Source organism: Budorcas taxicolor, chromosome 3 (assembly GCF_023091745.1).
Source record: "Budorcas taxicolor isolate Tak-1 chromosome 3, Takin1.1, whole genome shotgun sequence".
Classification (NCBI taxonomy): Eukaryota; Metazoa; Chordata; class Mammalia; order Artiodactyla; family Bovidae; genus Budorcas; species Budorcas taxicolor.
Window position 1 is genome coordinate 109,638,822 of NC_068912.1, and position 22,518 is coordinate 109,661,339.

The 22,518-nt window shown below is 58.1% G+C and overlaps 1 protein-coding gene across 3 annotated transcripts in view; it reads left to right on the forward strand.

Moving 5' to 3' along the window:
* Positions 1 to 21,872, forward strand: part of STK40 (serine/threonine kinase 40) — a 38,040-nt gene extending 16,168 nt beyond the window's left edge. For 2 of the 3 annotated variants that reach the window (XM_052636646.1, XM_052636647.1), the window contains 10 exons: positions 3,573 to 3,692; positions 5,469 to 5,554; positions 5,844 to 5,987; positions 8,025 to 8,252; positions 9,030 to 9,082; positions 14,585 to 14,700; positions 17,236 to 17,380; positions 17,518 to 17,637; positions 18,095 to 18,179; positions 19,569 to 21,872. In XM_052636646.1, coding sequence (XP_052492606.1) covers positions 3,581 to 3,692; positions 5,469 to 5,554; positions 5,844 to 5,987; positions 8,025 to 8,252; positions 9,030 to 9,082; positions 14,585 to 14,700; positions 17,236 to 17,380; positions 17,518 to 17,637; positions 18,095 to 18,179; positions 19,569 to 19,790 — 1,311 coding nt within the window. In that variant the 5' untranslated portion in view covers positions 3,573 to 3,580 and the 3' untranslated portion in view covers positions 19,791 to 21,872. The remainder of the gene's footprint in view (positions 1 to 3,572; positions 3,693 to 5,468; positions 5,555 to 5,843; positions 5,988 to 8,024; positions 8,253 to 9,029; positions 9,083 to 14,584; positions 14,701 to 17,235; positions 17,381 to 17,517; positions 17,638 to 18,094; positions 18,180 to 19,568) is intronic. The other variant, XM_052636648.1, reaches the window with a different exon arrangement.
* The last annotated feature ends 646 nt before the right edge of the window (positions 21,873 to 22,518 follow it).

The window sequence follows — 22,518 nt, forward strand, 5'->3', positions numbered from 1 at the left end:
CGATTGCCCAGATCTGCCCCCTCCGCTGCATCCATTGCCTCTGAGGCTCTGGTGATGTGGAGGAGCGTTCAGGAAGGGAAGCAGCCTTGTGCCACTTCCCCTGCTGGCATCTTTTCCCTCTCTCTGCCCGTCTGCTCTCATCCTTCTGTCTGCCTACATCTTGGAGCAGTTCCCATGCCATTTGCTTGAGTTGAATCCTTAGTGGGGTGGGGGGGGCCAGGCGGAGCCCACCCACTGTCTGTGCTGCGGCTGCTCCCGGCAAACTGTTGTCTAGACCATGCCTGTGCGTGGGCACCCAGGCAGCATCTACACAGATATGATGACACCATAGTGGTGCTCTCCAAGGATCCAGGAGAAGGGAGGATGCTTAGCACTCCAGGGAAGGCAGGGAATAGGGCCGAAATGTACTGAAATCAACTCATCTACCAGGACAGGGCAGCTGACCCCATAGGAGCCATTAGCTACTGCAGGGAAGGTGCCCAGCCGCCCATAGAGCATCTCCTGGGCCCGGCACTGGGGGTAATGGTTTTATGTAGTCTTTTTTCTTTTTTTTCCTAGTTCTGAGGGAGTTTTAGTCTAATGGTAGGGGAAAGACATTAAGTATATGAGCACACAGATAAATACATAATCACAAAATATGGAAAGTGCTTTGTGTGAAAACTACAGGATACCAGGTGAGTGTGTGACCCGGTGTTGCGGATGTCAAGACGGCTTCTCTGAGGAAGTGATACTCAAATTGAGAAAGATGCCCAGAAATTATCCAGGCAAAGGGTAGGAATGGTGTTCTAGATACATTACTGGGATTTTTCTAGCAGCAGCTGTGCTCTCCCCCTGCTCTTGTGTGAACGACTGCGTCCACTGCCAGCATGACCCCTGTTGGCAGGAGTCGGAGCTGAGCCTGACCACGGCTTCTGCTCGGTTTGGGGCTCCTGGAGCCGACTGGGCTGCCTGGTCCTCGTCACCCTCAGTGAAATCATGGGCCTGCTCCTCAGTGGCACAGCTCCGGGAATGAATTAGGGGCTGGGTGGGGGCAGATCTGCTAGATTGGACTAGAAGGGATTGGGCCGTCTCTGCTCCTTCCCAGTTCACTGCATGGAGTCAGTCTCCTGGGGTTTAGAATAAGGGCCACGGCAGCATGTGAAGAGATGCAAGCTAACTCGTGAAGACGCACCTGTTCTCAGAGGAGGGGCTGCTGCTGCTGCTGCTAAGTCACTTCAGTCGTGGCCGACTCTGTGCGACCCCGTAGACGGCAGCCCACCAGGCTCCCCCAACCCTGGGATTCTCCAGGCAAGAACACTGGAGTGGGTTGCCATTTCCTTCTCCAATGCAAGAAAGTGAAAAGTGAAAGTGAAGTCACTCAGTCCGACCCTTCGCGACCCCATGGACTGCAGCCCACCAGGCTCCTCCATCCATGGGATTTTCCAGGCAAGAGTACTGGAGTGGGGTGCCATCGCCTTCTCTGCAGAGTAGGGGCACCTTCTACGAATAACGGTAAAAACGAACTAAAGGAAAAGAAAACTACCTGACTGCATAGACATTTAATCTTTTTTAATTACAAAAAGTTAAAAGCGTAAGAAAAACTACATCCTCTGGCAGTTACAGCCTTAATATATAGAGTTGCTAAAAAATCACCAAGACTAATACACACAAAGCAGTAAAAAAAAAAAAAAAAAGGAAAAGAATATGAGCTGGAAATTCGTAAAAGAAATACTGCATATAACCAGCAAGCATGTAAAACAAGTCCAACTTCATGAATAATTAAGGAATTGCAAATTTAAACAATGGCATGCTTTTTAATATTCATGAGATCGGCAGCTCTTTAAAATATGGAAATGCCCCTTCCTGATGCAGGTTCTGGGATTTGCTTCCCACACCGCCGAAGGTCTGTATATGGCCACAGCCTCCCTGAGACCAGCCTGGCAGTGTTTGTCACACTCCTTTAAAAAGACATGCCCCATTTGACCGTTTCTTGGAGTTTATCCTGAGGGAGGCGGGTGTGCCAAGATGTTATAACTGCTAATAAAAAATACAAAAAGTGGAGAGAGTCTCAAAGTCCATGAATAGGTATGTGGTCTGATAAATCATGACATATCCTTACCAAGGAGACTCTTTCAAGTGGTGCTACAGAAGAATACAGGGATGCTACAGAAGACAGAAGGATGTTAATAAGGTCTTTTTTATGACTTTATGAGATGCATTATACATACCATAAAATTTACCCTCATCATACTGTTATATTTTAGGTGGGAGACAAGAACGCTTAGAAATGGTGTCAGAGTGGTCTAAATTTTCATAATAAGAGCTGTAAGCATACACACACACAGAGGAAAGCCTGCTTGAATATTAACAATGATTATATCTTGGTAATATTATGGGTATTTTCTAGTGTTTCTGCAGGAAATGTCAGTTACTTTTTTAAAAAGAAAAAATTGTAGAAGCTTAGGCTCAGTGCCCCCAAGCCATCTGTGTAGGAGTAAAGGCTGCACTCCTAATGTGGCCTCACCCTTAGATCTGGCCTTTGCTGCCCTCTCTGGGCCCTCTATCGCCACTCCCTGCCTCATGCCATGTACTCCAGCAACACAGACTACTTGGAGTGTGTTGCTTCCGTGCCATTTCTTACTATGTACGTTTGCACACCCAGGCCCCTCTCTCTGGAACGGCCTTGCCTCTTGCCCCGCCCACTCCAGTATCACTCCTCAGGGAAGTTTTCCCTGAGCCCCTGCACCCACTGTGGGCCCGAGACCTCAGGGCTGGGCAGGCAGCCTTTGCTGGTGATCCCTGGGACCGTCTGCCCTCCTGTGTGGAACTCCACTCTGTACACCTCTCTCTGCACCCCCCTCCAGGACACTGTCTTCACGAGGGGTGAACTGCAGAGGGCTAGAAGGAGCAACTCCTTTTTGTTTTTTTGAATCCAAGTCAAGAGGTTAATGTCTTCTAGAATCTGGTTCCCGTGTCCCCTTTCCTTTTAGGGGAAAGGGGTATTTGAGGGGAAGGCCTAGTGGCTCAGATGGTGAAGAATCCACCTGCAGTGCAGCAGACCCAGATTCAATCCCTGGGTCAGGAAGATCCCCTGGAGAAGGGAATAGCAACCCACTCCAGTACTCTTGCCTGAAGAATTCCGTGGACAGATGAACCTGGCGGGCTGCAGTCCACGAGGTCACAAAGGGTCAGATATGACTGAGCGACTAACACTTGTACTTTTTTCACCTCACTTCAAAAACAGTCACTCCAGGGCCAGCTCCCTGTCTCAAGCGAGCCCAGTTGGCGTCCACACAGAAGTCAGTGTCCTTCTCTCTGCATCTGACTGGTCTTTTGAGGTGGGCCAGCTGCCCACCTCTGTAGCCAGGACCTCCACCTGGAGCGCCTAGTTAATCTGCACTAAAGGAGCCATGGTTCTTTGTTACCGAGAACCTTCCATGCTCCTCTGGGAGGGGCAGGAGGTGGCAGCGGCCACAGAAACAGCAGCAGCCCCCAAGTCAGACACACCCCCAAGTCAGAGCCTCGCAGGCTGGGGTAGCGTAAGGAAGCTCGCTGATTTGCTCAGTGAGAAGGCTCTTTTCTGTCTCGTCTAGAGCTGAGAATGAAGCGGAGAGCATCAGACAGAGGAGCTGGGGAAACGTCGGCCAGGGCGAAGGCTCTAGGAAGTGGGATTTCTGGAAATAATGCCAAGAGAGCTGGACCATTCATCCTGGGTAAGCCTCTGATGGCTAGGTGAGTGGGGGGCCGGGGCAGCACCGTCTGACCTGCGGATACAGCGCAGCGCCGCACCCGCCCCAATACGGGGCCCTGACCAACCCTCTGTTGGTTTAAGCAGAGTCTGTTTATGAGAGTGGACGGTCGCTCTGCACAGGAGCTGTTGTTGCAGTTGTAGGTCAACAACCTTAGATTAGAGTCAGCCGAGAGCTGGACAGTCTCCCCCGAGAGAGTCCTGTGCGTGCCCCCAGGATGTTGCCCTCAGGAAGCATACAAGCTGTCTTAGAACCCAAAGTCCATCTTCCAAGGCACTTCTCTGACCATTCATAGAGGGCACAATAATTTTGCAAAACGTTTGGTACAGCTGCAAAGTTCTTATAAAATTGGCATCAAAATCCTGTAGAACTGGGTGTTGCCAGTGGTCCGCAGGGACAGCAGGGCCTTTCTGCATGATATTCGAGGCCCAGCAGCTCCAGACTGGAGGGTTGCAGGCAGGGTGGGTCCTGAGGACGCTGACTCTCCCAGCAGCCAGAGATTGGGTGTGAATTTTGCTTTGGCACAGCATCTTGAACTTAGGAGTACAGGATAATTCCAGCTCCAGTTACTCGGCAAATAGTACATGGCGCCTGCTACGTGCTGGTCCTGTGCTGGTTATCAGGGGTGCAGTAGTGATTCAGACAGACAAGTTACTGGGGAGCTTCCTGGCGGTCCAGTGCTTGGGACTCTGTGCTTCCACTGCAAGGGGCATGGGTTCAATCCCTGGTCAGGAAACTAAGATCTTGCATCCCACATGCCTCCAGGCACAGCAACAAAAAAAAAAAGAATTGGGCAGGACAGTTGGTTGGAGACACACTCTGAAGCTAAAAATAAAGACCATAAAGTTAAAAAAAAAAAAAAAAGGCAAGTTCCTGCCCTCACGGAACTTAACATTCTAGCTAGAAAAAGAAACAGTAAACAACACAGGAGATCGCCACAGAGGCAGCAGCGGGGAGGGCACAGGCCCTGAAGGGAGTAAACAGGATGGTGTGAGACTGAGGGCCAGAGAGCACTGGAGACGAGGAAGGCTCTGTATGCGGGAGACAGCCAAGGATAAGAAGGAGCAGCCAGTGAAAAGCAGAGGGAAAGCATTCCAGACAGAAGGAACAGCAAGTGCAAAGGCCCAGAGACAGGGAAGGAACTGGAGTGTGGTGAGGAGGGGTCGGGGAAACATGGTCTACTGAAAGCTGGGCAGGACCCAAATCATGCAAGACCTTGGAGGCCGCAAGTTTTCGACTGCATATTGAAAGCAGTGGAGTGCTGTTCAGGTCTTTCAGCAGTGCAGTGACACGGTGACATTACCTGATTTATGCTCTGAAAGCTCGGGGCGCTGTCACAGACCAGTGCGCAAGGTACTTCTCCAGTACAGAAGTTCCCAAAAGCTGATATACGGCCGCATCAGACTGCCCGGGGAGCCTGTTCAAGGGACAGTTTCCTGGCTCACCTGGAGCTGGTGATTCAGAGGGCCCAGGTTGTAGCTGGGATCTGCTCTTAACACATGCTCCTCGGATATTCTAGTACACACCTCGTGCTGAGAGAGTGTAAAAACCAGATGTGCTCACATGGAGGCACACACACTGCTCCACTTTGGGAGGGGTGACCATTTTATCAGTGGGTGTGACCCTGGTGTCCTCCACGAGTAAAGATCCAGCCAGAAGCCCACGTGGTGGCATGATGGCTCGATGCCATGGTCGACAGGGCTCCTGAGAAGTAAAGCCAGCGGCTCGTCTGTGCCACAGGTCCCCGTCTGGGCAACTCACCAGTGCCAAGCATCGTGCAGTGTTTGGCGAGGAAGGATGGCACGGATGACTTCTATCAGCTGAAGGTGAGTGAGGCGCAGGGCGTGGGGGCCGGGGACCCCAGGGCCCGCCTGCCAGCCCGGCTCCTCCCCCCTCCCCTGTGAGCAAGAGCAGCACCCTTCTTCCCGGGGGCTCCGTGTGAACATCACGTTGCCGTCACGTCAGGGAAAACCATTTTGCTTCACCCACACACGTGTGGGTGGATGTGCCGGGGTGGCACGGGGGGACGCGAACCCCTGCTTCTCCTGTGCTGGCCACTCTGCTCGGAAAAGTAAAGGTTGTGGGGTTTTGCTTTCGTGTGCGTGCCTCCCTAAGATCCTCACCCTTGAGGAGAGGGGCGACCAAGGAGTCGAAAGCCAAGAGGAGAGGCAAGGCAAGATGCTGCTCCACACCGAGTTCTCGCTGCTCTCCCTCCTCCACACGCAGGACGGGGTGGTCCACCACCACGGGCTCTTCCAGGTAAGCGCCGCCTCTCCCACCCCACCCCGGCTGGCACGCTGGGGCCCCGCCGCACGAGCTCCCCCGAGCTCCCCCAACCTCCCTGCGTGCAGGGCAGCAGGACTTCCTGTCGGGCCGCCTGGAGGTCTGATCACAGCGCTCCCGCCGTGAGGCTGGCCGCCTAGCGGGAACGCACTCGGCCTGCAGGATTTCTTTGAAGAGCCGCTTTTCCGAGAAAAGAGGAAAGCAGGAAGTTATTTAAAGACAAGGGCTCCTTCTAGCTATGGGGTCAGGAATCAGCCAGGCCAGGGCGGGAGGGAGGCCGATGAGGAAGGCGGGGCGGGGAACTGTGGATCTCCGTGACTGCTTTTGGTCCCAGTCCTGCTGCCTGCCTGGACGTTTCAGCATCTGCAGCAAGGGTCCCTGGGCCCGGTTCTCAGTGTCCCAGGTCCCTTAGGAAAGGTACTGATTAGCAACCGGTACCCTGGAAAGAGCCTTCCCCAGGGCAGAAGGGAAATTCCGTCTCCGAAAATGAAATGAAGAACCAGCACTCTGAACGCTGGGGGAGCGGGCCCTGTTGACGGGCCCCGCGGAGCTTCTGCACCGCCTTCAGTACCAGACACACTGGCCAGGCCCACACATGCTTGGATGGGCCTGGTGTCAGGGAGGGCACACAGGTTTTGAAGCAGGCAGTTCTGAATTCAGGTGATATGACCTCAGGCAAGTCACTTCCCAAGCCTCAGATCCCTCGTCTGAGAGCCGTGATGACCGTGCCCACCTTGTATGGTGCTGGGAGGATGAATGAGAGGGTAGAGAGCCCTGAGCTGCCCAGCTACACACGCGCTCATCACTGCTGTTATTTCAGGCAATAAAAGCTCCTTGTTGGCTTGACTTCCTGAGGTAAAATAAGTGGAAAATGCCTCACACCCCCACACATAGACCCCACCAAGGTCTTCATTCTTAGATGTGCACTGAAAGGCGCCTCTGAAAATTTGTGTCCCTTAAACATGAAATCAGTTGGGCGGGTGATGATGATTTCTTAGTATTTCATCTTTGGTAGCTTCCAGAGCTTGGCCTTGGTGTCTGTCATTTTGGATAAGAGACCCTGAGTGGTGAGAAGCCTCTCTAGAGTCCTCTGTGTACCGGACACTGTGCTGGGCCTCTGGGGGAGACAGAATGAAAGATGTGATCTGCCCTGGAGGAGGAATGTGGAGTTCCCTCCCCAGGAGCTCCCCAGCCTGCTGTGCTGGCGTGGACGCCTCCTCAAGCTGCTAGGATAAAAGTCCTCCTGTTGCGCTGTGTTCCCTCTGCCTTGACATACCTTTTTAGCAAGGAAAATGCATCCAGAACTACCACCCTTAGGGTTGGCAGCAGTGTCAGCTTACCAAGCCCTGGTTTATCGATACCAAGCCCAAGTGCTTACTACATATTTGGCATGGTTGTGTTTTCTCTCTACACCCCTGTGAGATAGAAGTTGCCAGGCCCCCTTCACAGATGAGGAACCAGGAACTTGGAGAGGTTAGCTGAACCGCCCCAGGTCCTGCAGCTAGGACAAGGTGGAACCTGGGCCTGAAACCAGCCATCAGGGGCCAAAGCCATTATATGGCCCAGGAGTCCTGCATCCATGTGAAAGCAGTTGCCTTGAACACACAGAACTCTTAGCTCCCACCATCGTGGACATCGGAAGGAAGTGCACATCGGTCATTGCTGGACTCCCTGGGAGAGCTAAGGGGGATGGGGGCCCTGGGACCCTGAGGGTGCTGCCTGCACATGGCGCTCAGAGGGCTGCCAGCACACTGGGCTGTAAGTGCCAGGCCCTGACCGTACGCTTTGCAGCAGGACCGGAGCCTGAAGTCTGACCCGCGCTGCTCGAGCCTGGGCCCTGGCTGGGCCTGGCACTGGCTCAGGAGCGGGGCCGTGGGATCCATGCCACCCACACGTCAGGCCCCCACTGCTCACACACATGCAGGCTGTTCCAGGCTCCAGCAGAGTCCCAGGCCCCTGGCCCTGGCCCTTCTGGGCCCACGGCCAAGCCCCGGTCTGCGCCCTTCCTCCCAGGACCGCACCTGTGAAGTGGTTGAGGACGCCGAATCCAACCGAATGATTAAGAAGATGAAGAAGCGCATCTGCCTCGTTCTTGACTGCCTCTGCGCGCACGACTTCAGCGACAAGACGGCCGACCTGATCAACCTGCAGCATTACGTCATCAAGGAGAAGAGGCTCAGCGAGCGGGAGACCGTGGTCATCTTCTACGACGTGGTGCGCGTGGTGGAGGCCCTGCACCAGGTGAGGCCCCGCCCCGCAGCTCCCTCCTCTGCCGTGGAAACCCGTCCTCGGCTGCCGGTGACCGCGGCAGCTCTGTCCGCCCTCGCCCGGTATGCTCTGCAGCTGGGATGTCTAGACGGAGAGCGGCCGGATGCCACCCCTGAGGACGCAGTGCCGCAGGCCTCAGCCGATGATCCTGGGGCGGTGCGGGCAGCCCAGCAGAGTCCAGCACAGTTGTGTCCACCAGTTGAGAGGCTAGGGGTGAGCTACCCACCAGGGGCAGCCACAGCCTGTCTCTGAGCCTTTCCTTGGGTTGGGGGTGTCAGGAACCCCGAGGTTAGGAGAGCCTGGGCCGCCTCCGGACACACAGCTTCCGTGGGCTGACCCTGTGATTCTTGGTCATCAGAACTGTGAGAATTCACCTCTGACCCCAGATCTAGGCAGATGCTTGGGATTTGGTGGGGGGAGGGGGGTTTGCTTTTGGCTTTTTTTATGGGATGTCTGATGGAGGCAGAGAGAGGAGTGGTTTTCTCCTTTGGCTGCTGCCTTAGTGGAAGAAAGAACTGGAGTAAACACCCTAGATGGGGCCGAGATGGCCTGGGCTCACATGTTGCCCAGTTCATGCGCATGGTTGACAAGGCCTTAGAATGGTCCTCATCTGTCCATGGCTTGCAAATCGAGTCCCCAACCTAAAGAGACGTGGCTTCCTCAACACATGGAGAGCCCGCCTCTCACAGGCCGGGCCCCACTCCAGCTCTGATCATCACAGTGCAAACCACGCGCCTGTTGCTTTTCCAGAAGAACGTCGTGCACAGAGACCTGAAGCTGGGGAACATGGTGCTCAGTAAGAGGTGAGCATCGCTTTGCTTCCATGATGGAGCCTCCGGCTTGGGGCGGGCCACACGCTGCATCTGCCCAGAGCCCTGCGTCCCCACGGGGAACCTGACTCCACCCAGCCCACCTCCCCCAGGAGCCCCAGGACCAGGGATGGGATGCCTGCTTCTGTCCTCTGCCGCAGGGTAATATGGTGCTTGCTCAGTGGGTGACCAGTAAATGACTATAAAAAATAGACCAACGGGTAATGGAATGACTGATGAGCAAAGCAAGGCTTTGTCATGGGACAGGTTCCCAGGAAATAGACTCTGAGATGTGTGTGCAGAAAGTTTCCTGGGGCACACGCTCGGGGAGGACGGGGCGAGATTGAGCTGAGGGAGAAGCTGAACTCTGGGCAGTCACAACAGGGCCTCAGCCTGGAAAGCCGGGTGGCCCTTCAGACGTTCCGCATCAAGTCAAGGGGCGCATGGTCCTGTACCCCGGCTGTGACCTGCCACTGAATTGCAGGCTGTGCCTGGGGGCATAGCTTAGGGCAGGGCAGCTTCCTTTGGCTGAGAGGACTTCCTGGAAAAGGATAACTTTCCCAGCAGCAGGGAGAGAGCACCTCCCTACTGGAGGGGATCTGGGCGGCTTGCCCCAGCATCCTTGGTGAGCCCATGGCAGAGGGACATCACATGAGGCCCCGCCCCGGGCTCTCATCCCACTCAGGCAGAGGGTCTGGGCCCCTTCCAAGTGACCTGGGGCAGCGGTCCCCCTGCCTCTTTGGCACCAAGACCAGGTCGTGGAAGATACTTTTTTCCACAGACAGGCATGGGGGTGACTTCAGTTCCACCCACCACTCACCTCCTGCTTCCTAATGGGTCACTAACCGCCACTGGTCCAGGGGTTGGGAACCCCTGATCTGGGGCAGTGGTAGAGGATACACCAGCTTTGCAGGGGCCCAGGTCTGGCAGGCGGAGCTCACACCCTGCGTGTCACCACGATCCTAGAAACGCGGCCACCCGATCTCCCTGAGCCTCTCACCTTCACCTTTCTCAGTCCCGGTGTTAAAATGGGTCAGAGAGCTTACAGATGGCGGGCCACACACCCCTCGTGGCAGAAGTGGTGTGGTGGGGGGATTTGTCCAGAATGTCATTGGCCGTCCCATAGTGGCCTGGACCCACTTGTCCCTGTGAAGTGCCCAAAGCCACAGTGGTCACAGGACAAGGAGCTCTGGGGAGGGGCCTGGGGCACCAGACCTGGCAGTGCCAGCCCCAGGTGCCCCTCCGAGCACAGCCTGTCTCCAGCCCCACCCGGTACTGGCTCCGCAGACAGCCTTCCTGGAGCTCATTGCCTGGTGGGGCCGACCGGGGAGCAGGTGTCACTGTATTGAGGCCAGTGTGCAGAGGACCGAGGGGCCGAGACTCTGGCCGTCTCAGTCAGTTCCTGAAGGACGAGCAGAGGTTTGCCAGCCTGAGACAACAGTGGTGAAAACCTGGTCCCAGGAGCTGTGCAGGGACGAGGGAAGCTGGGAGCTCCAGCGCTGAGTGAGCCCTTGAGCGGCCGAGAGAGGGTTAGAAACCCGGGAGGAGCGGCCCCGGGGGCCACACCCAGCTCCCAGCACAGCACTGCCTCTCGATTACCCTCGAGGCCCTGAGCACGCGTCCCTGTGATTATGCACCCGTTCCGTTAGTCGTGTATCGAGAAGCTTCCGTGGAACCAGGCGCTTTGAGTTTCTGCATCCTCGTCCGTGGAAGCAGAGATGGTTATGCTTCCCTGCAGACACTGGGCTTCCCAGGTGGGCTGCTGCTGTTGCTAAGTCACTTCAGTCGTGTCCGACTCTGTGCAACCCCATAGACGGCAGCCCACCAGGCTTCCCCGTCCCTGGGATTCTCCAGACAAGAATACTGGAGTGGGTTGCCATTTCCTTCTCCAATGCATGAGAGTGAAAAGTCAAAGTGAAGTCACTCAGTTGTGTCCGACTCTTAGCGACCCCATTGACTGCAGCTCACCAGGCTCCTCCATCCATGGGATTCTCCAGGCAAGAGTACTGGAGTGGGCTGCCATTGCCTTCTCCGCCAGATGGGCTAGTGGTAAAGAACCCACCTGCCAATGCAGGAGACATAAGAGACACGATCCCCTGGGTTGGGAAGATTCCCCTGGAGAAGGGCATGGCAACCCATTTCGGTATTCTTGTCTGGAGAACCCCATGGACAGAGGAGCCTGGTGGGCTATAATCCAAGGGGTTGCAAAGAGTCAGACGTGATGGAAGCAACTTTAGCATGCATGCATGCAGATACTGGCTCCAGACATGGGACTACCTACAGGGTTTGGCCCCTCATAAGCGTGCCTGATGCGAGCCAGCCAGGCTGCGGGCCTGACGTGCTCTCCCTCTGGAGACGAGGCCCACTATGTGGAGAGTGGCCGGCAAGGATGTCCCGCAAAGCCCCGGCCCCAGCTAGGTGGTGCATGAGGAGAGGCGGTGGCGGAGAGCACAGACCATCCCAGCCCTGGGAGTGCGTTGTCTTTGTGTTGGGGGACTGGGTCCTGGCCTGCTGAGGGACGCTGGGTGCTTTGGGGCACGTGCCATCGGGCTTCTGCGGTGCTAACCAGACCAGCACTGCAGGCCTCTTTGTCTCCACTGGTAGTTTAGCTACCGGCTCCCATTTTTCCAGGGCCTCTAGGTTCTGAGAATGTAGTCGGAAGGTCACACCTGTCTTGAGTAATGCCAGCGTAGCTATAGCAGCTCCCATGAGTGTGTGTGCATGTCTGTGTGTGTATCACGTGCGTGCGTGCGCACCCATCAGTGTGTTTTCTTGGGACTGCAGAGCACCCACACCTCATCAGACCCTGGTTCTTAGCAGCACATTCTCTACTCCGATAATCCCTTTGCTGCGTCTTGGGCAGACAGATGCTGGCCGGCTCTTGCTTGAGTCATGGGTGCCAGGAAGGCATGGGAGGTACTGCGGAGACCCGTGCCGACTGCCCAGCTCCTACTCCCAAGTGTCAGCGGGCACACCCCTCCCTGCTTAGGGCCTTGCTCTCATCCTCAAGAGTCGAGGGTGGGCCTGGAAGAGGTCCAGCCCCTTCTGCCCATCAGGCCAGGCCCTAACTCCAGCTGGAGAGGCAGCAGACAAGCTGGAAGCACGCAGCACATCGGAGCGCTCCCAGGGGAGGAAACAGGAGAAGGGTTTGCAGGGCAACTGTGACAGCAAGCTCCCCGGCTACGGATGAAGGGCAAGGGTTACAGTCCCCTCTGGGGGTTATGTGAGGTTCACCATGCGTTCTTTCTCCATCCTCCTTTCCGCGTGGGTGTGTTTGCACACCCAGTTTCCTAGAAAATGAGACACACTGTGGTAGCCCAGAGGGCCATAGCTGAAGGGTGACTCACTGAGCAGGCCCTGCTGACGCCGAGTCCCCTCCCTGCACCCCTGCCACCCTTGCCCCTCCTGCCAAGACCAGCCTGGGGGAGTCTGGGCTCCCCGGGATCAGTGCTTCGCTGACCAAAGTGATGGTGGCAGAGCAGGGAGCGGGGCCAGGCGTCGGGAGGGCTGGAGCAGACTGGGCGGCTTCCTGTGGGAGAGGCTCCAGCTCAGCCCTGCGGGCCCGCCCCGCAGATGCTAGGCCGAGCTTTCCTCGAGCCCAGCGCGCGGAGGGCTGCCCACAGAGCAGAGCAGAAGGCCAGGGCGGGCAGGTGCGCCCCAGGGGCCTGTCGTCGCACCGTGGCTCCTCTCGCCCACCGCCTCCGCACAGTCTTCCCCTGGGGTCTCCAAGGGTAGCCCGCACCAGCTGTGCCCCCCGTCTGAGGATGAGATGTACTCGCAGCTGGCCCTGGTCATCAGTCACTAGTTGTCAGGCCCTGGATCCAGCGTTTTCCCTGGGATCTGCTTGTTAAATCCCAACACAGCCCTGGGAGTTAGGTGCTGATATTTTCCATTTTACAGATGAGAAAATTTGAGGTTTAGCAAAAAATTAAATAACATGCCCAAGATCACCCAGCCAGGCAGGGGCAGAGCCAAGACTGGAACCCAGGGATCTGACTCCCAAGCCTACCAGACTATCCCCCAAGTTGTCCTCCTCCCAGTGTCTTGGGCCTCCAGCTGCCGTGGCCAGCTCTGACCATGGAGACAAGGCAGTGTGTGTGCTCTGTGGGGCCCTCGTGGACGAGAAGCCTTGGCAGTCACGTATTCAGGACAGTGACGAGGGTGGGTCCAAGCGGGAGCAGTTCCACTTCTTGACGTGACCTGCGCCCGAGACCCTTCACCAATCCCCGTCTCGGGCTCTTGCCGCCCTGGGGGCCACCAGGCTGGTTTCTGTGGCATGTGCCAGGGCAGGCTTGTATGGAGAGTGAGAGTCAGCATTTCCATTTGGAACGCCAGGGACAGAGCGGCCTTTGTTTTTGCACCAAGCCCTTGCCAGCAGAACTCCCCGAGAAAGCTGGAGGGCTCACGCACAAGCCCCCGGTGCAGCTTTCCTTCCTACCATCCTCCCAGGTGTCCCTGCTCAGCCTGCTGACGCGGCTTGCTCGCCTGTGGGTGGAGAGGCCCCTGCCTCCCCGCACCCCCACCGTGGCAGACTGTATCCCCTCTGGGCCGGCGACTTTTGTTCTCATTGTGACTTCCTAGAAAGGATCGGAGCCCAAAGCTCCTCTCACCACGACTCTCAGATGGGGCTCTTTGGTTTTCTAGTCAGTGCAGAGTCTCTGGTACCACACAAGGGGTATTAGCTTGGATGGATCGGAAGGGAAAGTCAGGGGCTGGGCACCATGCAGGGACCCTGTGGGCACCTGACCAGTGTCACTCAGGGTGCAGACTCAGGGGCTCAGACAGACCTGGCTTGGATCCTGCTCCTCTGCTCACTAGCTGTGTGACCCTGAACAAGTCCCTCCACTTCTCTGGGTGTCGTAACTGCATCCTCTGTGCAGTGGGCAGTGAGAAAGTCTCCATTGTAGGCTGCTATGAGGCGTGAATGCAAACAGCCCCTGTTGGGCACATAAGCCCAGATAAGGGTCTGCTCTCAGTAGGCATTAGTGTTTAGCACTAGTCAGTGATAATGTGATAGTACTTAATCCTAAGAGTGATGACCGAAGGAATCGGCCCCCAGGGGACAAGGTGGTCCTCAGGGAGGCCTCCAGGACTCTGCCGGAGTCCTCATGGGTGAGTGAGGGAGCTGAACTACACCTCCAGTCCCTCCCAACCTAGATACTATGTGAACTTGTTGAAGAAATCTCCACAGTTGTTCCAGGCCCTAAGCTGTAGCCCCAGGACTCAGGAAGGGCGCAGGTTCAGGGGAGCACTCTGAAGCTTCCCTGGGCAGAGTGACTCGGGTCCCTGCAGGGACAGTTCACCAGGTATCAGCCCTGGTGACTGACCTGTGTCCGCACCCCCGATGGCACTCCGCATGCGGCCCCGGGGAAGATGAGGCGAGCCAGGGGAACAGAAGAGGATGCGGGTGTGGTTCCTCTGCCCTGGGACGAGAGGTGGGGGCAGCCAGGGGTATAGACACTGAGGTTTGTTCACTCTCTGCCTCCTGCCCTCCAGGACGCATCGGATAACCATCACCAACTTCTGCCTCGGGAAGCATCTCGTGAGTGAAGGGGACCTCTTGAAGGACCAGCGTGGGAGCCCTGCCTACATCAGTCCAGACGTGCTCAGCGGTATGTGCGGGGAGCCAGCAGCAGCCCCGGGGGCCTCACCCAGCCAGGCTCTGCAGCCGTTGACTCAGGCAGCAGACTGGATCTGTGCCCCGGGCGAGGTGCTAGGGCTCCAGCAGTGGCCCAGACCAGTACTGCCCGCCCAGGTCCAAACCATGGCGTCTCATGGTGGAAGATGGCAGTCAGTACACTAATTACTTTCTGAGATTAGTGCTCAGAAGGACAGAAACGTGATTTCTGTGAGTGTGAGAAACAGGCACTCGAAGGCCTTGAGCTGTATCTTGAGGGTAATAGGAACCCCCTGGGGAGGGGGCAGCACCGCACATGTGAAGAGCCCCCCGAGGCCCCACTCAGAAAGTTCAAGGGGAGACGCGTGGGGGTCACACCACGCCAGGCCCGGCAGAGGCCCTGTTGAGAAAACGTCATCCTTGATTTCAAGTCCCAAAGGAGGCCTTTGAACAGGTCTTCATGGAGGTTACTGCGATGAGACTTGCATCTCAAAGATGCCACTCCCTTTGTCTATTTGTTCACCCATTTATTCTGCTGGTATTTACTGAGGGCCTGCCATGAACAAGGCTTTGTTCTAGACACTTCGGATACAGCAGTGAACACACAACACCCTGCCTCCATGGCTGAGACAGGTAGTAGTACCCAGAACAAGTCACTTACGTTAGCTACCACCTTCTGATCGTCCCGTTGGTGCCGGATGCTGCACTGAGCCATGTGACAGGCATCCTCTGTTTAAAACCACACAGCTACCCCATGAGGTAGAATTTTTACAGATGAGAAAATTGAGGCTCGGAGAGACCAGACCTCTTGTTTACAGTCACGGCTAATAGTTCACCAGAAAACTGAGGCATCCCCCTCTGCCAGGGCTGCCTTCTGCCCAAACCCGCACTCCTGCTTCACCATAGGCTTTCTTTCCCTTCTTGCTGGTCCTTTGCCAAACTGAGGTTGCTCTGTCCTGATCGCTCCAAGGGCTCACCCCCGCTGCCATCCCTCCATCGTGAAGGTTCCAGGGTTGTCTCTGGGGCCTGTTGTCCCCAGCACTCACACGTGCCTCCCTCCTCACAGTAACAGTTGTCACCTGTCTTCCCAGGGAACAGGCTACTCCTCTTGCCACAACCATCTGCAGTCTCCTTGGAGGCCTCCCAGCTGAGGGCTCTGCTGGAGCGCCAGGCCTCTCACAGGACATTGCAGAGGGCAGTGGTGCCACCTCCCAGGCCTGGAGATGGGGCTTGGAGTCACAGTGGCTTCTGCGAGAAGGATCTGGGTCCCAGGGGCGTATCCCAGCTCCCTGAGCACCCCTGCCCCACAGCCCAGCCTGGATACACCCTGCATGGGCATCCGGAAGGCCTCCCTGTAGGTGCAGAGCCAGGAGGAAGACCCAGGCCCCTCCCTCAGCCCAGAGCTGTGAGGTGGGGTCTGTGGGTGGGGGGACGGGCTGCCTCTGGTGGAGTCTCCTCGGCAGCCAGCCTGGGGTGGTCTCCATATGTAGCCACTCCCATCTGCTGCCCGAGGCCTCTCTCAGGCTCCTCCAGGCGGATACCAGTCCTGGAGAATGAAACAAAGGAACCCCCCTGCCTCAGAAAGAGACCTGGACCGGAAGACGGAGACCAGGCTCTGAGACTGGCCGTGTTAATTACGCAGCTGTGCGCCTTGGCCCTCAGCCCTGTCTCTGAGCCTCAGTCTCCCGCTGGGTTAAAAGCTGAAAGCAGTCCTGCCTGCCCCCATTGTTAAGAGGACGAAGTGGGGTGACTCAAGTGGGTTCTGATCTCAAGTTTGCCTTTCACTGATTCTGTGTGCTAAGCACAGACCTCGGCACCAGGCATGACAGACTGACGTGGCCTTGCCCCCACAGTTCATGGTCTGGTTAATACCTGTGTGACCTTGGGAATGGTAACTGACCTCTCTGGGCCTCTATTTTCTCATCTCTGGAATCAGGATGATAATAGCCCCTACTTCCTTAGGTCCCAATGGGATTAAATAAGCCCTTAACCTAGTGTGTGGCTCAATGAACCATAGCCGGCATTGTCATTATCAAAACAAAAGCTTGAAGTTCAGTGTTCCCTCAAAAGTCAGCACTCAGGGAGAAATCGCCTGATGGTTAGAGCTCCTGGGAGAGCTCATCTGCTGACGGGGCTGGACCAGCGCCCAGGAACCCAGGCAGATCAGGGCAGAGCTGGTGCTGTGGGGAGGCGGCATGAGGCCTGCCCCAGGGGTGGGCTGCACAAGGCCAGGTGAGACCCCTTCTCCTCGTGGAGCATGCGAGATGGGGCATCCCCCTGTGAAGCTGGGTCTCCAGAGCACGAGCAGGAACCAGCCCGAGGAGTAAAGGAAGAAGGCGCCTTGCTGAAGCTCAGGGGCAGGGCCAGTGTGCTTGCTCTAGGAGGAAGCACAGGAGGGTGACTGGAAGTGAGGGTGCCTGGGTGGAGGGGGGTCCCCTGGGTAGGACTCCTGGGAGTGCCAGGGAAGGGTGTGCAGGGCCGTTCTTCCCCAGCCCTGGGCTGAGCACGCGTGTGTCTGTGCGCCCTGCAGGCCGGCCGTACCGGGGCAAGCCCAGCGACATGTGGGCCCTGGGCGTGGTGCTGTTCACCATGCTGTATGGCCAGTTCCCCTTCTACGACAGCATCCCACAGGAGCTCTTCCGCAAGATCAAGGCCGCGGAGTACACCATCCCCGAGTGAGTCCCCCCTCCCTGGGCGCTGGCCCGTCAGGCTCGAGGGGCAGAAACAGCACGGGGAGGCTTGGGGTCCTGGGCCGAGACCCGGCACCAGCGCACCCCGCCTGAGTGCCCGCTGCCCCTCTCTCCTGCATCAGGGACGGACGGGTTTCTGAGAACACCGTGTGTCTCATCCGGAAACTGCTCGTCCTCGACCCTCAGCAGCGCCTGGCCGCCGCCGACGTCCTGGAGGCCCTCAGTTCCATCATCGCGTCGTGGTACGTCGGCCGGACCAGAGCTGGGTCCTGCCCACCCGTGGGCACTGCCCTGCCTCCCCAGAGAGGTTGCCTGAGGTTGGGCCTGTCTCTCCACCAGGCAGAGTCAGGTCTCCAGATGGTCCTGACGGGCAGGGTTGGAGGACGCAGGCAGAACTCAGGATTGAGCATCTCCCGTGTGCCAGTCGGTGCCAGCTCTAGGATGGGCCTTATCTCCCTGAGTTCTCACCGCAGCCTGCAAGATAGAAGTTGCGCTCACTTACTGGGCGAGAAAGCTGAGGCTCGGAGCAGCAGAGGCAGTGGTGTCAGGAAGGGGCTCTGGGCGCTCAGCCCAGGTCTGCTGACTCCAGCCAAGTCTCAGAGCAGTGGGAACTGGCCCTGCTGGGCTCCTGGCAGCCAGGCCGTGGGGAGAAGGGCCGGGCTGCCTGGAGCCAGCCTCGCTCATCTGCCTTCCTTGCAGGCAGTCCCTGTCTTCTCTGAGCGGGCCTCTGCAGGTGGTTCCTGACATCGACGACCAAATGAGCAATGCAGACAGCTCCCAGGAGGTGAGTTGGGGACGGCAGCCAGGCCGTTTAGCCGAGTCCTGAGGTACCAGCCCTCCAGGCAGGGTAGACTGGGCAGGGCAGGGCAGAGGTGGCAGCTCCTGGCAGGGCGCCGGGCCTCCTTGGCCTCTCCCCAGCCCTTAGAGCTGAAACGGGAGCCTCAAGTTCCTCAGCCTGAGCCGCCCGGGGCCTGCCTCGTGTCTGGCGCAGTTGGCAGTTCCGTGGCCTGAGAGAGGGGCGGTAGGGCAGCCGAGGTGGAGGCCCCGGGGCAGGGTGGCCTCACAGTGGCCCAGCCTGGCCCTCCCTCAGCTTCCTCTTCCTGCCCAGGCCCTGGCTCTGCCACACGCTGGCCGTCTATACGGCCGCACTTGTCTGCCCCTCTGACTCACAGGGTTCTCTCTCGCCCTTCCTGCTTTTCGTTTTTCAGATGATTAATTTTCTCCCGGTTTTCTCTGCTCCCGTCCCTTGCACTGAAGAAAGTGCTGAGCCGGGGACAGGGGCTGGGCCCAGGGTGCCCAGCAGCAGCCGGCGGGTGATCTTAGGGTGCCCCCTGGAGGGCAGGGCTTCCTGAGTCCCTGGGAGGGAAGCTGTAAGGACCCTCCCTCTCTGGGCCACCTTGAGTCCCCCACAGCGAGCACTGGACAGGGGGGACCAGGTGGAGCCAGCCCAGGACCACAGCAGAGCCCCCCTGTCCTCGAAGAATTTCAGAACCCTGCCCCTGGCTCCCAGGGGTGTTTAGCAGCTAAAAATAATCACCTCTAGCAAGCAGTGAGGGCCCCCAGTACACCTCATTCAGTCCTTACCGCAGGCCTGTGCAGCCTGTGTTCTTATTTCACTAAAGAGGAAACAGATTCAGAGAGGGAAAGTAACCTCCCCAAAGCCACACGGCTCAGAATCAACCACAGCCTGATTCCACAGCCCTGCTCTCTACCCCTACTCCAGCACTGGGACCTCCCATTTCAGTTTGTGACTATGCGTGGCCTTCTCCAGGGACCTCAGCCTGGGGCAGGACAGGGAAACGGTTGCCCATGCACTGAGCGCCCTCGCCCTAGGCCACTCTCTTAACGCTTGACTGCGCTGGTCCCTGGGGGACCTCGGGGAGGGGAGCGTACTGCCCTACTGCACAGGGCGGGCACCGAGTCTCCTGAGGGAACGTGACCTCTCCCACGGTCAGCGGGTTAGGGGAGGTCACAGGTCTGAGGGGCCAGCACGGCGAGATCCAGGTTGGCTGGGGAGCTTCAGGGACGCCCCTGTTCTCGGCCACTACTAGACCGGGCCCAGGGGGGTGGTGCCTGGGGAGGGAGCCTCTTGAGGCAGGCCAGCTAACGCACCCCCTGTTCTGCTCTCTTGCATGCTCGCCTGTTGCGCGGCCCACCTGTCTCCGCTGTGAAGGCAAAGGTAGCCGAGGAGTGCTCCCAGTACGAGTTTGAGAACTACATGCGGCAGCAGCTGCTGCTGGCCGAGGAGAAGAGCTCCGTGCACGAGGCCCGCAGCTGGGTGCCCAAGCGGCAGTCGGGGGCGGGGGTGCCACCCGTGCGCCGGCTGGGTCACGACGCGCAGCCTGTGAACCCCCTGGACGCGGCCATCCTGGCCCAGCGCTACCTGCGGAAATAGCAGCCTCGGGCGGGGGCACCGGCGCCCACCCACCACCTCTTCCCGGCCCCCAGCCAGCGGCCCTGCCGCCCCGCCACAGTGCTGAACTCTCTCCCGGGCTGCGCCGGGGGCGGGGCAGGGACAGCCCAGGTCACACGTGGGGTCAGCAGAGGTACCGCGAAGCTACCTTTTGGAATGATTGCTTGATTGTTTGTTTTTTTTAATCTGAGAAGCCTAGATAACTAATCTGCTTTTAATCATAACGTTTTAATCTACCTCTGTCTCTTTAACCATGCTGTCTCTGGACTGAGTGAGGAGGAGGAGGGAGCCCGCCCGCCACCAACCCCCACCCCACCCCCTGACCCCCAGGGGGCAGCTGCCCCCCAACAGTCCACATAAGCTGAAAGTGCAGCTCATTGCTGGGTCCCCACAAGAACGCCCACTCCCCACTGCCCTCCCAGGCCCCTCACAGTCTGTTTTCATCCCTCCCCTTCTGACCCCAGGCCCCTCAGTCCAAGCTTTGGAAAACTCTCACCTCATCTTAAGCGGAATCAAATATATTTATTTTTGTACTGAAACCAGCTTCTCTGCCATCTCTAGGTGGTTCGGCCCGTGGCCACTCGCTGCCCCCAGCCTGGCTGGACAGGAGGGGAGCCCACAGCCCCCAGTGGGCCCCTTCCTCAGCCCCGGGCTCAGAAGCCCCTTCTTGCCGGCCCCCTCCATCTCCAGCCCACCAGTCCCTCCTTGTCTCCGGTGATGAGGAAGCCTAGGCTGGCTTCTCTTTCTCCCAGCTCAGCTTCTCTGAGGTGCTGTACACCTGCATTAGCCCCGGTTTCCTCCTCCACCCCTCGCCATGGTACCGAGGTGACGCTGACCCGGATGGGAAGGGGTGCCCTCGGCCAGCTGTGAGCACGGCCGGCACCCCTCTGTGTTCAGAGAAAAGCAGGGGCATCTCCCCCGATGCCCCTTCCTCGTAACAGAGGTGGTGTCTCTCCCAGCAGACCACCAGTCGCCAGGGTCCTTCCTGGGGGGCTGCAGGGCTCACGAGGGAGACCTGTAGGGACCGGGGGCCCTGCCTGGCTTGAGAACAGCCCCGCTGCCCTTTTGAGCCGAGATTTTGAAGTGGATGCCCGTCTTGCCAGAAAACCCTGTTCTCACCAGAATGCCCCCCTGCCTGCTCTCCCGCACTGGGCCTGGCCCTGCCCAGTGCCAAGCAGAGGCCCTCCCCTGACCTGCCCGCCCCCCCCAGCCCTTCAGAGCAGCCGAGTGTCCCCCTCCAGGCCGCCTTGGGCCCTCGGCCCTGCCCTGCCTGCCCAGTGGGGGAGGGGACCGAGGCCCGTGTGACCTTGTTCCCCGGCGTGTGAGCTGCACCCTCCCCAAAAGCTGACTCACTGTGAGTGACTTGGGCAAGGTCCCAAAAAAAAAAAAAAAAAAACCTCCTTGTGCCTCAGTTTCCCCATCTGGAAAAAATGGGGCCACCTCTTGCCAGCAGTAGCAGGGCCGCCCACACCCCCTTCCTCCCCCCCAACCCCGGCACGCGGGCGCCTCAGCCTCTGCCTCAGTGGGTCCGTGGGAGCCCGCCTGAGCCCAGCACTCGCCCCCCCTGAGCACCAGGCCGGCCCCCCTCAGCCATCCTGAGAGCCAGGGTCTCGCGCGGGTGGGGTGGGGGTGGGATGCCCTCTTTTCTATATTTATTTCAAAAAAGAAGTCTCCTAAAGGAGTGGAAATGCAGTCCCGCCCAGGGCTCCCAGCATCCGTGACTGTCTTTCTGTGAGGGCCTCACCCGAGCCCCTTGTCCAGCAGCCCGCCCAGACCCTCCAGGCCCGCTCGCCTGGTGGTCCTTCTCCTTTTCAAAGCAATATCCTCCGGGTCCGCAAAAGCCTGTCAGACAGACTGGTCCCGTCCAAGGTCAACCCATCCGTCTGATTAATTTCTGGCAAAGCAAACGAAAGGAGGCTGGGTCTGCCCTCACTGGGTGTCACACGCTGAGAGAAGTCCTACTGTAAAGAAAAAAAACGGAAAAAGTCACAAAAAAGTTTGTATAAAGTCATATTTTTGTACTACATGGGGACTCTTCCTGCATGTCAGCAATAAAACTTCCTGACCTGGAGCCGCGTGGTCTGCATGTCTCTTCCCTCCTCGCCACATCCCCGTCCCTCCCACCCAGCCAGGCAGAGCAGGACTCCTTCACTCTGGGCTCTGCCGCCAGGTGCCCTGGATGGGTGCCCCACCCCCCGACTCCACCCCAGCAGCCATCGCGCTCTCGAAGCAGGGAGGGGGCCAGAAGCACCCAACATTCTCCCAGCCTGCTTTGGTCCAGCTTCCTGTCAAGTCCCAAGGGGGACTCTGCCTGGCTTGGCTCAGCCCCGACCTGGGCAGGAAGGATGTGTCCCAGAGCAGCTGCCACCAGCAGAGCATTGATCCTCTCTCACCACCAACCCCCTAGCTGGGGTGGGGGAACCCTAGCCAGACAGACCGCCCATGTGCCCATCCAGGGCAGCTGGGGTAAGAAGGGCCAGGCCAGGCTTTTTCCTACACCACCCTCCCCTCCATAGGAAACCAACGGGGGGGGGTGGGGGTGGGGGGGGTCCTTCCTTCCTTCACCTAAATTTAGACTCTGCAAATTGAGCACTCAAGCTAGAGGCGGACTGGTCCTGTCCCCAGCATCCCCCACAGCACACAGGCAGACCCACTTGTGTGTTCAGGAACCTGCACAGACCCAGGTCACAAAAGGAACAGCGGTCCATGC